A 14,607-nucleotide genomic window follows, 5' to 3' on the forward strand; every position below is an offset into this window, starting at 1 on the left:
ACCAATAATAATACTCTACACTAATCATAAAGCTGTAGGGCCAATAATTATACTCTACACTATAATAAAATACAGGGAGACTTGACAATTATTCAACCTCTCAGCACAATACCCCATGGGTTTTCATCAATATATATATCAGGGAAGGTTATCCCCATCTTCATATCCTTGCGGGATCTCCATTCCCCGTGATTCTTTATAATACTAATTATTTTATTTTTGTTTTTTATTTTATTTAAAAAATAAAAATAAAATAATTAACATTTACAATCGTATTAAAAAAATATTCAAATATATTCAATCATATTTTTTTAAATATTAATACAAAGATGCATATTTACATATTTACATATATAACGTATGCATACATATATTAGTGGGGATCCTATAAAACAGGGATCGGGATCCCCATGGGGCAGGAAGTGCTCTCCCCGTTCGGCCGTTCCTGCCCCATTCCCGCTAACGGGATGAAAATTTCCCCTCTTCGTCCCCATGGAGGAAAATCATCCCCATCCTTATCCTCTTAAGGGTGGATGTCCACAGAGATTGGGGAAATGAAGAAAATTCTCATTTAAATATTACAGTCAAACCAAAAAATAAACCATATTCATTTTTTTTCAAACAAATTCGTTTATCTTCTTCATACGTTTGTTTCATTTGCCTTTATTATTTACACTACCAATGTAATATCACATGTATGTATTTAATATTTATATATTTATTTTATTCTATAAGCCTATAGGGTTGCAGTTTACAAAATGGCCCATCCCACAAATCCATGCGCAAAACCCTGGCGTAGACGGTTTCGATCCCAAACGGTTCGCACCTTGCGTGCAAGCAAGTATTAACATATGCTGTTTAGATTCTAGCTTTTTTTTTTTTTTTTTTTTTTTTTTGCTTTTTTTTGGTCCTGCAGCGAAACTAAGGCATGTATCATAAATTCATAACATATATAAAGTTTAACAATGATAGTAAATTATCTCAAAAAAAAAAAAAAATGAAGGTAACGTAACGGAAGTAATATAAAAGAAGAACCGAGTCGAGACTCGAAAGTGATTCGGAAGTCAAAAATACAAACTTGTCGTGATAGTGTGACACAAAAGCTCCAGCTACCGGGAAGCATGAAGATCAAGACCAGCAAGAGAGCCTTTCTTCCTGGCCATGGCGATGGCCATTGTTTATCCCTGTTTTTCTTGTTTTTCTTCTTTCCCTCCGTTTCAATTGCAGCAACAACTACAACAGCACAGCCTCTTTACAAGGATCCCAATGCTCCGGTCGAATCCCGGGTGTCGGACCTCCTCTCTCGCATGTCTTTGTCAGAAAAGATCGGCCAAATGGCCCAAATCGACCGCTCTATCGCCTCCCCAGATGTCCTCCGGGATCTTGCCATCGGTTTGTTCCTACATCTGTTCTTGCCCTGTAATTCCGGCTACTTTATGAATTTTAATAAGCTTCAAAGAAGTATTATAAGAAATGGGTTTGTCTCAGGGAGTGTGCTCAACGGCGGTGTTACCGCTCTGGCGCCCGATTCCACTCCGGCCATGTGGGCAGACATGATCGATGGATTCCAAAAAGCTGCACTGTCCACGAGGCTCGGAATTCCCATATTTTATGGCACCGACGCCGTCCACGGCCACAACAATGTCTTCGGTGCCACTGTCTTCCCCCACAACATCGGCCTCGGCGCCACCAGGTATTTCAGCGATTCAGAGTTTATTCTCGTATCTTGAAATTTTCCCAAAGAAACAGAAATTAGTAATAAATTTAACTCTGCCGATTTTCTTTTTGGCTATAGGGATGTGAATTTGATTACGAGAATCGGAAAGGCGACTGCTTTGGAGATCCGAGCAACAGGGATTCCGTATACCTTCGCTCCCTGCATTGCCGTAAAGCCATTTCTAATTTTCCATTTCCGTTGTTTACTTGTTGACACACGAGACAGGCAGAGAAGCTTGAAGGGTAATTTGGTCATATTGCTTTATGGATAAGGGTTTATCGCTCATTTTACAGGTTTGTAGGGACCCAAGGTGGGGCCGGTGCTACGAGAGTTACAGTGAAGACACAAACATCGTGAGACGAATGGCCAAGATCATACTAGGGCTGCAGGGTGCCCCACCTCTTAATCACACCGAGGGTTACCCCTTTATTGCCGGAGGGTAAGCTTATTGGGATTTGTTTTTGATTTTTAATATTTAATTATTTATTAGCGGGAAAGGGTCATTTACTAAAATACTCCTAATAGTTTTTTGAATTTACTAAAATCTATATTAAAATTTTACTAAAACAAAATTTATAATTTGCAATGGATTTAATAATCTTCTATTAGAAGACATTCTTGACCCTAATATTCATTTAAATAAATTCAATCAAAAGAAAATAAAAATAAAAATACAATTTTTGCATTTTATAAGACACGGGCAACCACTCTATTGGTTATATCTGGTTAATTTTATTTTTTTTGTATAAAAAAGGGATAAGAGTATTTTTGGAATAAAAAATCACGGGCCTAATGACAAAACAAACACTCCTTAATGAAAGGTTGATTAAGTAAATAGGTTGTAAAATATATAGGATGTTTTAAGTACATATGTAAAACTATAAGATGTGTTCTAGTAAATGACTCTAATAGAATCAATGAGAGTATACAATTGTTTTATATTTTCAAATTTTTAAATAATTAATAATTATATTTTATATACTACTTTTAATAATTTTTTATTATACAAAAATAACAATAATTATTTTCAGTTAGGTTTATTCATCAAACTGAAGAAATTAACCAATCCGATCAACTCGACCCGAGTTGGTCGGTTTTCTAGTATTTTAGGTTAGCTTTGGTTAAAAAATTTCCCAATTCGACCAAGTTGGATCAATTTCACTTTGGCCATTTGTAAACCAACCAAAATCGAATGGCCTAACCATGGATATATTTTAATATTTTATATTTTAAGTATAATTTTTAAATCTTTTGAACCAACTGAACAAACGAAAAAATCGACCCAACTCGATACAACTTGAGTGGGTCGATTTTCACAAAATGTCAGTCAATTACAACTGACCAACTCCCCAACCTAACCATGTCAATTTGGTTGGCCAAATAGCCTAGGACCGAACCAAGCCAACTCATAAACACTCATAATTTCAGCTAAACTAATAGTCTCATATTTTATAAATAACAATAGTTTAATCTCCGATAATTATTGAAAATTTATAGAAAAAAATCATAATTATTGATAATGAAAAAATACAATAAGTACTAAAAATATATTAACTTAGTCAATAAATAGTATAATCTCAAATAATAGTTTAACGTATTAATCAATAAGTTATAACAAAAATACAATAAGTACAATAAATTTCACTAATAGTAGTTTAATCTCCAATTATTATTGAAAGTTTTCTATTAAATACAAAACAAAATAAAGTTATACATAATCATTGAAAATACATTTATCACAAAAACAATAAATAATTATTGAAATACAATAAATATTAATTTTAGTATATATAATTATATAATAAATATAGATTAATTAAATTGTTATTAATTTTAAGTGAAATTAATTATTTACAATATTATGTAAAAATATTAAAATATTATTAATTTCAATATTTGTGTTATAATTATTTTTGTACTTTTCATAAATTTTTTAATTTATTACATAATTTCTTTATTTTAACTATTTAAGATCTAGTTATGTTAAATAATTAGTTATTTAAAATACCCAGTTATTTACATACTTAAATAATATGTAAAATATTTAAATTTTAAAATTTATTTATTTATGGAATTTAATTATCCATAAAATCATAATTTATACTATTATTATATAATTTCATTATTAATTTTGTAATATATTAAATTATTATTAATTTCAATATTATGTTATAATTATTTTTCTGCTTTATAGAAATATTTTAAATTTGTTACATAATTTTTTTATTTTAACTATTTAAAATCTAGTTATGATAAATATCTAGTTATTTAAATATTTAAATAATCTATAAAATATTAAAAATTTTTATTTGAATTTTATTTATTTAAAGCTACTGCACATTATTAAATGTTTGAAAAACATTTAAATTGATGATCCGAAAAAAAAACATAATTTAAATTGTTAGTACATAATTTTGTGATATATTTTGTAAAAATATAAAATTATTTATTAGATAATTTCGTTATTTTAACTATTTAAAATATAGTTATGATAACTATTTAGTTATTTAAATATTTAAATATTTTTTGTTATTTGAATTTTATTTATTTAAAGCTATTACATATTATTAAATATTTGAAAAGCATTTAAATTGATAATTTGGAAAAACGTAATTTAAATTGTTAGTACTTAATTTCGTAATATATTTTGTAAAAATACAAAATTATTTTTTATGTTTTTAATAAATGTTTTAAAGTTATTATATAAATTTGTTTGAATATTTAAATAATTATTAAATTTTTTATTCCAAACTTTCTTTAGATAGATATAGATAAAAAGTAGGGAAGATGATAAATATGAATTAGAGATAATTATGGAGAAAGTGGGGGAGGTAGTTTAGGATAAATTTTTGGAGAAGAGATTATTTAGGTTATTTAGAAAGTGCATCTGATTGGTTGTTTCAACAATGACTTGGAATTTATAAAACAAAAAATTCAAAAAAAGGAGAAAATTTCTTAACCGCTTTGTTTTAATATATATATATATATATACACACACAAGTCACAAATACTTGTCCTTTCCTTTCTTACTCTAGTAGGGACCCGTGCGATGCAAGGGAAATTTTGAAAGATTTAATAATTTTATTTTTCATTTAATGTTGATTTATAAAAAATAAATTTTGTTAATTGAATATGAATAAATAATTTTTAATAAATTCAGTTTTATTAATAATTTGTAGTAATTTTAATAAATTTTATTATTTGTAATTGAAATTTTGATTAATTTTAAATAAATAAAAATAATTATAAAAGTTAACATTTTTATTAATTCCACTAATAATTAACAATTATGTAGGAATGACACATGTGGCCCGCACAAACTGCGAGTCGTGCTGTGTTGGCCCATGAGGCGTCCTGGGCTATGCCTCCCTTCTGTAGGATAATTTGGGGGGTCAGTTCGGCACGGCCCACAGCCCACGGCTCGAACATGCACAGGCCCATGTTGTGCCGTGGGTCGGGCTGGTCCATGGGTCGGGCCTTGGGCTAGGCCATGCCGCACACTAAGCCAAGCTCAAGGCAAGGCACCCACTCCTCGCCCAAGGTTTTTAAAATTGGACCGGATAGGGAACCGTTCTGGGGTTGAACTATCTGATTGTTTGGTCCAAACGGATGACCAGCTCTGATAAAAAAAATAAAAAATTAGAAAAACAAAAAAAAAAATTAGAAAAACAAAAAAAAAGCCAAAAATTGTTGTTCAGGTTGACAGTTCGACCGCCCAGGTCAGTGGTTCGCTAACCAAATAAACGGTTTTTGGACAACAAGCAGTTTTGAGTATCAACCACATGGTAAATTTCTAAAAGTACACTAAATTGTATTTAATATTCAGAAATGTAATTTTATGAAAATTTTGGACAATTTATGGTACTTGTGTAATTTTGAAAATTTATTCAAATTTATTAATTTTTTATTAAATATTTTTTTTTCTTTTTAAATGGTTTACTTACATAATTATACTAATTTATCTTATAGTTTCTAATATAAACAAACCAATAATTTCCTTTCTCCAATATTATTCTAATTTATCTTAATAATTTGTGTAATTATTTGTTCAAATTATAGTTTTCCATTTCACATAGTCATTTATCTTTAATAAATTTCAATGAAAATTACATAATTTTTCAATGGTTTTCCAAAATCTATCAAATGTAACAAATTTTCCTAAAATTTCCAAAACATTATAATAATTTTCAATAATCATTTAATGCATTTTAAATAAACTTTCAAATATTTATATTTTTTAATTTCAAAAATGTTATTTTACAAACATGTAGTTTTATGAAAATTTTTGAAAAATTTATTACATTTGTGTAACTATGGGGATTTATTAATTTTTTTTAAATTGTTATTAAATATATTTTTTATTTGGTAGTTTACTAACAAAATTACACTAATTTACCTTTTATTTTTCAATATAAATTAATTAATAATTTTATTTTCTAACATTATAATATTTTGTTCCCCCATTTGTATTTGGTTATCAATTATAATAATAACAGTAACTAAAATTTTATGCTTTTTTTATAATTGTTAAATATACTTCTCAATTTTATAGAAATTAGTTAAAGAGTTTTCAATTTCTATAAAATATTGTTAATGAGTTAATTAATAACAATACTTATTAATTTTTGGTAATTTACTAAACTGTACTAATAAGAATATTTAATTTTTGATAATTTACTAACCGTTCATTGAACACTCCTAATTTCAAAAATTAATAACAGATCGATTTGGTTGGCAAAACAACTTGCAACTGAACTGAACTAATCATTGAACACTTCTAATTTCAACTAAATTTATGGTCTAATCTCTAATAAATAGCAATAGTTTAATCTCCAATAATTATTGAAAATTTATAGAAAATGTACACAACCATTGAAAATAAGTTTATAATGAAAATATAATAGATATATAATAAAAATACAATAATTACAAAAATATAATAAATACTAAAAATAGACTAAATTAGTCAATAAATAGTGTAATCTTAAATAATATTTAATCTCTAATAAGTATTGATCTATAAATTATAAAAAATATATAATTACTAAAAATAAATTTATAACAAAAATACAAGAAATACAATAAATTAAATTTCAAATGTTAAATAATAGTTGTTTAATCTCCAATAATTATTGATAATTTTTTATTAAATAACGAAAATAAAATACATTTATAAATAATTATTGAAAGCATATTTATAAAAGAAAAGAAAAAACAATTAATAAAAGTTAAACAAATATTAGTTGTAGTATATATAAGTATATAGTGAAAAGTGTTATTACATAATTTATAAATAATTACTTTTCTACTTTTAATATTTTTTTTAATTTATTACATAATTTCATTATTTTAACTATTTAAATATTTGTCATGTTAAATATCTTGTTATTTAAATATTTAAATAATATGTAAAATATTTAAAAATTTTCATTATTTGAATATTATTTATTAATGTTATTACATAATATTAAATATTTTGTTATATTATTTAGCTATTTTTATTTTTTTTATTTAAGGTTTTTAGTTATTGAACTATTTAAATAATGTTTTATTTTTAATGTTAAATTTTTATTATTTGAATAACATTTAAATTGAATAATTCCTAAAATTATAATTTATATTTTTACTTCATAATTTCATGATGAATTTTGTAAAAATGTTGAATTATTAATAATATGAATTAAATCTATTAATTTTTGTGTTTTGAATAAATATTTTAAATTTAGCATATTATTTCGTTATAACATTTAAATAGTTCTGAAAATTTTTAATTGAAACTTTCTTTAGATAGATATAGTTAAAAAGTGTGTGGAGAGAATTAGAGATAGTTTAGGAGAGAATCTATCAACTAAATTAGAGATAATTTAAGAGATAAATAGGGGTTAGAGATGATTTAGGAGATAAATAGGAATTAGAGAGGATTTAGGAGGAAGTGGGGAAAAGTGGTGCCACTTGGCTAAACATTAGAAAAGCAAATCCCTATTTCTTTATAATTGTTAAAAATAGTCAAGCATATGTGATTTACTTATTGGTTTAATTGGTAATTATGTAGAATTAAAAAATAAAAAAATTCAAAAAAACAGAAAATTAGGAAGAGGATTTGAAACAAGGTATGCATACCAATTTTAATATATATAATATATAGAGAGAGATAGAAATTGGATTGGGCCCATCCCTTCCCTGGTCCCACCAAAAATTGAATTATGATGACAAAAGTGGGGCCCAGACTTTTCGTATGTTTGTATGGACGGTGAAAGATCTCTCTCTATATATATTGGTACAAAACATGGATTCGTGGAAGCTGGACGTTCGGTAAATGGCATCTCCACGAGTGACAAAGTGTGCGTGCGAGGTTCTTCATTGTATACGCACGTGATATCCTGTTCTAACATGTGACTCTTCCACTCTCTTCTCTCAAATTTTCTTTCCCGTATTACTACTCCCCACCCTTGTCTTTCTTTGCCACGGTTTTTGGGTTAACGGTTCGATTGCCCTATTTAGATGGACGATCCGTTCTAACAATAAAAGTTACAGGTAAAAAACTACGGAATTGTTTTGATTATCGGTTTTCAAGTCGACGGTTCGAATGGATAGCCCATTATGACAACAAAAATTACAGGCAAAAGAATTGAGTCTGAGAGGTCCATTAAGCAATATCATACGTGTTGTGTCATTTGAACGTGTGACTCATATGTCATGAAAATGGAATCGTTTTGGCCACCGGCTTTCGGGTCAACGGTTCGATTGTTTGGTTTGAACAAATGGCCCGTTCTAACAAAAATAAAAAAAAAAGAAAAAAAATGAAACTGGTTGGGTCAATGGGTCATTGATCTATTCAACGGTTTTTGGCCAGGGACTGGGATTGGGGTAAAATGAAACTGGTTGCTTAGATGATTCCCAATTAAAAAAATTAAAAACAGTGGTTCGTTCATCCGATTTGAACGGATGGCCTATTCTGACAACAAAAATTAAAAAAAAAAAGACAAAAAAATGGCCAAACACCATTGAATGGGTCAACGAGGCGATGGTTTGATCACCTGAGTCAATGGGTTGTTGTTCAATTCAACGGTTTTTGGCTAGGTGCCGAAATTGGGGTAAAATGGAAATGGTTGCCTGGACAATTCCCAAGCAAAATGTTCGTCCATCCGAGTCAATAGCAGTTAAAAAACCATGGTTTTTTATGCTTTTGGACTTTCACTATTCAAATTTATTCTATTGTGGCTTTATTCGAGCGTGTGCGGCATGGTTTTTAAAACTGACCCGATGATCGAACCTGTTAGGGAGTCTGGTTACCGGGTTGAATGGTCCACCCGTTTGAACTGAACGCTCGGCCCATTCTGACAGAAAAATAAAAATAAATAAATAAATAACAGTCAAAACCATTCAAACGGTTCAAGCGGTTAATTGCTCGATTCAGCGGTTCGCTGACCAAAATCAATGATTTTTGGGGAAAACGGAATAGGTTAGGTGACCAGTTCCTGGTTTTTTTCTTTTTTTTTTGTATTTGGCCTTCTTCTTCAAGATCCTCAAAAACGGTTTAGGGTTTACCACCATTTTATTTCTTCCATTTTATCTCTTTCTTTAGGTTTTCTTGTGCAATGTATTTTTTTAATTTTCTTATAAGATGATCTGCTTTGTCTCTTTCTTTGATTGCATATATCTTTAGCTCCATCTCAAAACGGAACTTTGAACTCGATTTTCTGGTTTTTTTCCTTAGTTTTTCCAATTTGGTGGATTTACCACCCTTATTTTTTTTGTGTTTAAGGTCACTTTGGATTTGTCTTTCAAGATTTTGGAATCCCTTGCAATGTCCACACTTCCATTAATCGTTCGGTTTGAATGAATGGCTCGTTCTGACAACAAAAAATATAAAATAAAAATGGTCAAAACCATTGAACGGGTCAATGGTTCGACCACCTGGGTCAACGGGTCATTGACTGATTCGATGATTTTTGGCCAGGGACCGAATTTGGTGTAATGGAACCGTGCCTGAACGGTTCCCAGGCCGAATAATCCTATCGTCTTTATATGAGTTTCACGAATTGAGTAATTATAATTGTAAATTTATTATTAAGAAACTATTATCTTTTTAATGTTGCAAATAACAATATTACAAATTCCAATCCACCCCCTGCGAAGCCGGTAATGAATTGAAAAAAAAAATGGCAGGGGAGGGAAAGTGATGGCGTGTGCAAAGCACTACACAGGGGACGGTGGGACGGAGGGAGGGGTAAACGAGTACAACACGGTGGCGAATTACACCGAGTTGGTTAAGATACATATACAGCCATACAGAGACGCTCTGGCCATGGGAGTATCAACGGTGATGGCGTCTTATTCCAGCTGGAATGGGGCCAAGATGCACACCAATCATTTTCTCCTCACTCGTGTGCTCAAAGAGGAGATGTCTTTCCAGGTAATTTGCTTTACCTTCTTTTTTTATTTTTCCTTTTTGTTGGGAACACAGGATCCTTAAACGTGTATAACCTAACTTGCCACGTGTCTAACCTAACTACATGTAGAGGAGTTGTCCGCTTGAAACAAAGAATAAAGTAGTTGGAATTTGGAAATAAAAAAAAATACAAGCAAGTGCATTTAGAGATGGCTTTCGCATCCTTTAATTTGCCTTTGTTTTAATACAATAACTTTTGTATATATTCAATAAATACTCTAAGTGTAATGATACAGAGTCTGATGCATTGTTTGTTGGCATTGGAGAACAGGGTTTCGTGATATCAGACTGGGAAGGGGTTGATAGGGTTACCAGTCCACCAGGTTCAAACTACAAGGACAGCCTGAAGGCAGCGATCAATGCGGGGATTGACATGGTCATGATCCCTTTCAAATACCAGAGGTTCATAACAGATCTTACAGACCTTGTCACAACTGGCCAGGTTCCAGTGTCAAGGATCGATGATGCAGTCCGGAGGATACTCAGAGTCAAATTCATAGCTGGACTATTCGAGCAGCCCATGTCAAATAGATCCCTCCTTGGCTTGGTCGGACAAAAGGTCTACCCACATTACCAGCTTCTAACAGACTTACAGTATTGTTTGTGTATATATGATAGTTTTATCACCATCACTGTTGGCAGACTCAGACCAGTAAAACTGTGACCCATTGAGATTTCTGGTTTTCTGTGTGGCCTGAGTCCGACCCATTGGGATAACATTTGTCTCAATTTATTTGCGTTTAATTTGTTTCCTCTCCCCAGAGGCATAGAGAATTGGCGAGAGAAGCTGTTAGGAAAAGCCTTGTTTTATTGAAGAATGGAAAGGATAAGCAAATGATGATGCCCTTGGACAAGAAAGCCCCCAGAATTCTCGTAGCTGGAACACATGCTCATAATATTGGATACCAATGTGGGGGATGGACTGTAACGTGGCAAGGGTCTTCAGGAAATATCACCATAGGTACGAACAAACAAACAGAGCCTAAGGAATTTTGTGGAAGTTCACAAGCACTTTCCCTCAACTTTCTGTTTCTCTCCATCAAACAAACATAAACATAGCCCAACTATTATACAAAGGAAATAACATAAACAATCTTGTACAGGAACCACAATCCTAGAAGGGATTAAGAATGCAGTTAGCAACCCAACTCAAGTAGTATTTGAGGAGAAACCAGACAAAGAATTCTTGAACAAGAACAGGGATTTTTCATATGCCATCGTCGTCGTCGGAGAACTTCCATATGCCGAGACTTCTGGTGACAGCAAGAATCTCACGCTAGCACTTGATGGTGGTGAAACGATCAAAACTGTCTGTGCAGAGATAAAATGCTTAGTGATCATTGTATCAGGTAGGCCGGTAGTTATAGAGCCTTATATGGATGTGATAGAGGCATTGGTGGCTGCATGGCTCCCAGGGAGTGAAGCAGGGAAGGGAATTACAGATGTTATATTTGGGGACTATGATTTCCAAGGTAGGCTTCCAAGGACTTGGTTCCGGCGAGTGGATCAACTGCCGATGAATTTTGGCGACCCACATTACAATCCGCTGTATCCACTTGGATTTGGCCTTGAAATGAAGCTTTCATCGCATACAAGGGCTAGGATATCATCATCATCATCTTCATCTTCTTCTTCTTCGGAATCATTTTGTCATTAGCTTGATTTGTCATGCTTAATCAATGGTCTGGTTGATTCTGGGGAATGTATTTATTCAATTGTATTTGTTTAGTGTAAAATATGTGCAATTTGTTTGTGTTTATTGAATTGTATTTGTTTAGTGTAAAATATGTGCAATTTGTTTGTGTTTATTGAATTGTATTTATCTATGCAATATGGGCTGGGCTCAAGGAGTTGAACTTAAGGTTTTTCAAACTTCACTTTGGGCTTGGCTCATTAGTTTGAACCCAGCTAAAGAGTACTGGGAATTAGTTTTAGGTTGAAATATTGTGTAACCTTACCCAATCAAAGTCAAAGAAGAATCAATGTATATTCCAATCTTTTTGGTGACATTATCTACAAATAGATAATCCTATTATAGTCATGGGCTGGGTTCATTCCAATGAGCTAGGACTCCACAAAGTGGCAGTCTTAAACATCTTTTTATAGTGTTCCATTTAGCTCCTCTAAATAAAAAGAAAAAGGAAAAAGTATTAGCATACTAAAAAAATATAGCTCATATTAATGAAAATAGAAAAGTAAATAATATATTGAATGATGAGAATAATTCAATATTACCTAAGACTCGCTACCATTCTTAAATTCATACTCATTTTTATCAGTAGAAGATTTATTCTTATGCAGTAATGCATTAACAGAGCTTCTTTACTTGAAAAGTTGAAATTCAATTACATTTAGAATGTGTGCATGTAGCCAATCTTAAAGACAAATTTATACTTCCACAATTTTTGGTTCGACTAAACCCCAAAACTATTCCGCTACCCTTCTTCCAGTACAAATGCCAGATTTTGACATTTTAGTTATAATATGAAATAGACAAAACATTGCGTGCCAATCATGCCGTATATATCAGAGTTTTCAACATTTCTCTTAAATTCATGACTTTTCAAAATGTCTAATACTCAATAAGTTTTTATTTTCCAAAACTCACCTTCGGATAGTGCACCTTTAATACTTCTTAATAGAGGTGTCCATGTCAGCATAAATAACAATTTTCATGAACAAATTATCCTTCAATGGTGAGTTAGAGGAAAAATGGTATTTTTCAGTTTTCAATTTTCTTGTTTTTTTTTTTTTCATTTTTTATGTTTTGTTATAATTTCTGTTTTTAAAAATTTTCCATTTTCTACAATCTATAATTTTTAGGTGTTTTTTTGCAATTTCTACAATTTTTATATTTTTTGTAATTTCTATTTTTTATGTATTTTATATTTGAAAATATTTTTTAAACTTTTTCCTTTTTTCATTTCTAAATATTAAAATGGTAATATATTAACACCTGTTAATTTATTTTGTATATATTTTATTTTTATATGAAGATTAAAATGGTAATATATTAACGCCCATTAGTTTGCTTAACATCAAGTTAGTGACATGGTGGGTTTTAGACATTTTAAAAAGTTATAACGAGTTTAACAGAAATGTTGAAAACTCATGGCGGATTTTAGACAATTTCCCATTGAACTGTATTTATTAATGCAAAATATATGCAATTTGTTTGTGTTGGGTTGAAGTCCATGATAGACCCATTTTTATCTATCAATATGGGTTGGGCTCAATGGAGTTGTACTTGATGTATTTCAAACCTCAGTTTGAGCTTGGCTCATTACTTTGAACCTGATGCGGCACGATCCGGGCACTCCTAGCTGGCTGCTGACTGGTTCCTTCTTGGCAACGAACGACACCTGAGAAGATGGAAAGAAGGAATCCTGTGAATTTACACGGTGAGAATACTCCGAAGCTTAAGTCAAAACGTTGACGAAGGAGAAAAAAGAAAGTGCAAAAGCTAAGAGTGTAGATCGCGCTTTATCACTGTGCTCGAGAGATTAGTTTGCGAGCAAGTAAAGACTCAGGTTGAGGATCTGAGAGTGCGGAAGCATTCAAAAGTCAGAGAGAGAGCTTCACCTTTGCCTCAAGGGCTTTTATAGGGGAGTTATTGTCAAATCGTGTGTAACTGCCACTGGACCCCTGCCGCAGCCGTTACCTGCCAGGGCTGCGTAGGTGATCATTGCAATATACCTCTTGCTCGGATGAGTGACACGTTTTAAAGGGGCAGACACACTTCCGCCTATTGAAAGACATGGGTACAGATTGTCAAAAGGACAGGGACTGCTCCGTTAGTCAAGAGACGTGGCGTAGACTGATCGATACGGTTTGCCAGGTAGAAGTTTCCTGAAAAACGTCCGCATCGCTCACTCGCGAGCTACTTTGTAGCGAGCTTGGGAATACTTCGGGGTTACCCTTACTAAGGTTGTTCTCTGAGGTGACTTATCCGCTCGGAGGCTGGAACGAGCTGGTTCCCCTAGCACGCGAGCTAAAACAGTCTTGAAGTATCCCCTTCTCGATAGCTTGAGGAATCCAGACCTTGTGTTGTAGCGAGCTCCTCCTACAACTAACTATGATATTGCGAGTTATTTTTACTTCATTGTACCATTCTTCCACCATTTCATATGTCATGCTATTCCTTGCTTCTTCCAAATAAATATTCAAGATAGTTTTTCCCTTTTTCTTTCTCCATTTTTTTTTTTGATAAAGGGTATATCCGATCTGATCTGATAAGAAATCCAACTGATCCAAATCCAATAAGAATCCATCAGATTTTTAAGAATACATTCGAATTTGAATATTTGATATCTGATTCAATTAGAACTGTAATAAAAAACTTGATGATATAATATAATAATAATGTATAATATATAATATTTTATAACTAACAGATTGGATCAAGTTGTGATAAATCGGATTAGGGTATAATAAATTC

At 31.5% G+C, this 14,607-nt stretch overlaps 1 protein-coding gene across 1 annotated transcript; it reads left to right on the forward strand.

The window, feature by feature from the left end:
- Positions 1–1,016: 1,016 nt before the first annotated feature.
- On the forward strand, positions 1,017–11,977 carry LOC148864047 (uncharacterized). The gene is made up of 8 exons (XM_088975055.1): positions 1,017–1,392; positions 1,489–1,693; positions 1,796–1,886; positions 2,011–2,156; positions 9,887–10,133; positions 10,441–10,728; positions 10,932–11,130; positions 11,273–11,977. The coding sequence occupies exons 1-8, from the start codon at positions 1,122–1,124 to the stop codon at positions 11,824–11,826; spliced, it is 2,001 nt and encodes a 666-aa protein (XP_088831181.1). The 5' UTR covers positions 1,017–1,121; the 3' UTR covers positions 11,827–11,977.
- Positions 11,978–14,607: the final 2,630 nt, after the last annotated feature.

This window comes from Nelumbo lutea, chromosome 3 (assembly GCF_056320005.1).
Source record: "Nelumbo lutea isolate HS-2025 chromosome 3, American lotus-T2T, whole genome shotgun sequence".
NCBI classification, from domain to species: domain Eukaryota; kingdom Viridiplantae; phylum Streptophyta; class Magnoliopsida; order Proteales; family Nelumbonaceae; genus Nelumbo; species Nelumbo lutea.

What these genes read in the sequence shown, in the direction of transcription:
- LOC148864047 (XM_088975055.1), top strand. Translation starts at nt 1,122, where the DNA reads ATGAAGATCAAGACCAGCAAGAGAGCCTTTCTTCCTGGCCATGGCGAT. An exon ending in TTGGCTTGGTCGGACAAAAG is followed by an intron (nt 10,729 to 10,931) that starts GTCTACCCACAT and finishes TCCTCTCCCCAG; the next exon opens with AGGCATAGAGAATTGGCGAG. An exon ending in TTCAGGAAATATCACCATAG is followed by an intron (nt 11,131 to 11,272) that starts GTACGAACAAAC and finishes AATCTTGTACAG; the next exon opens with GAACCACAATCCTAGAAGGG.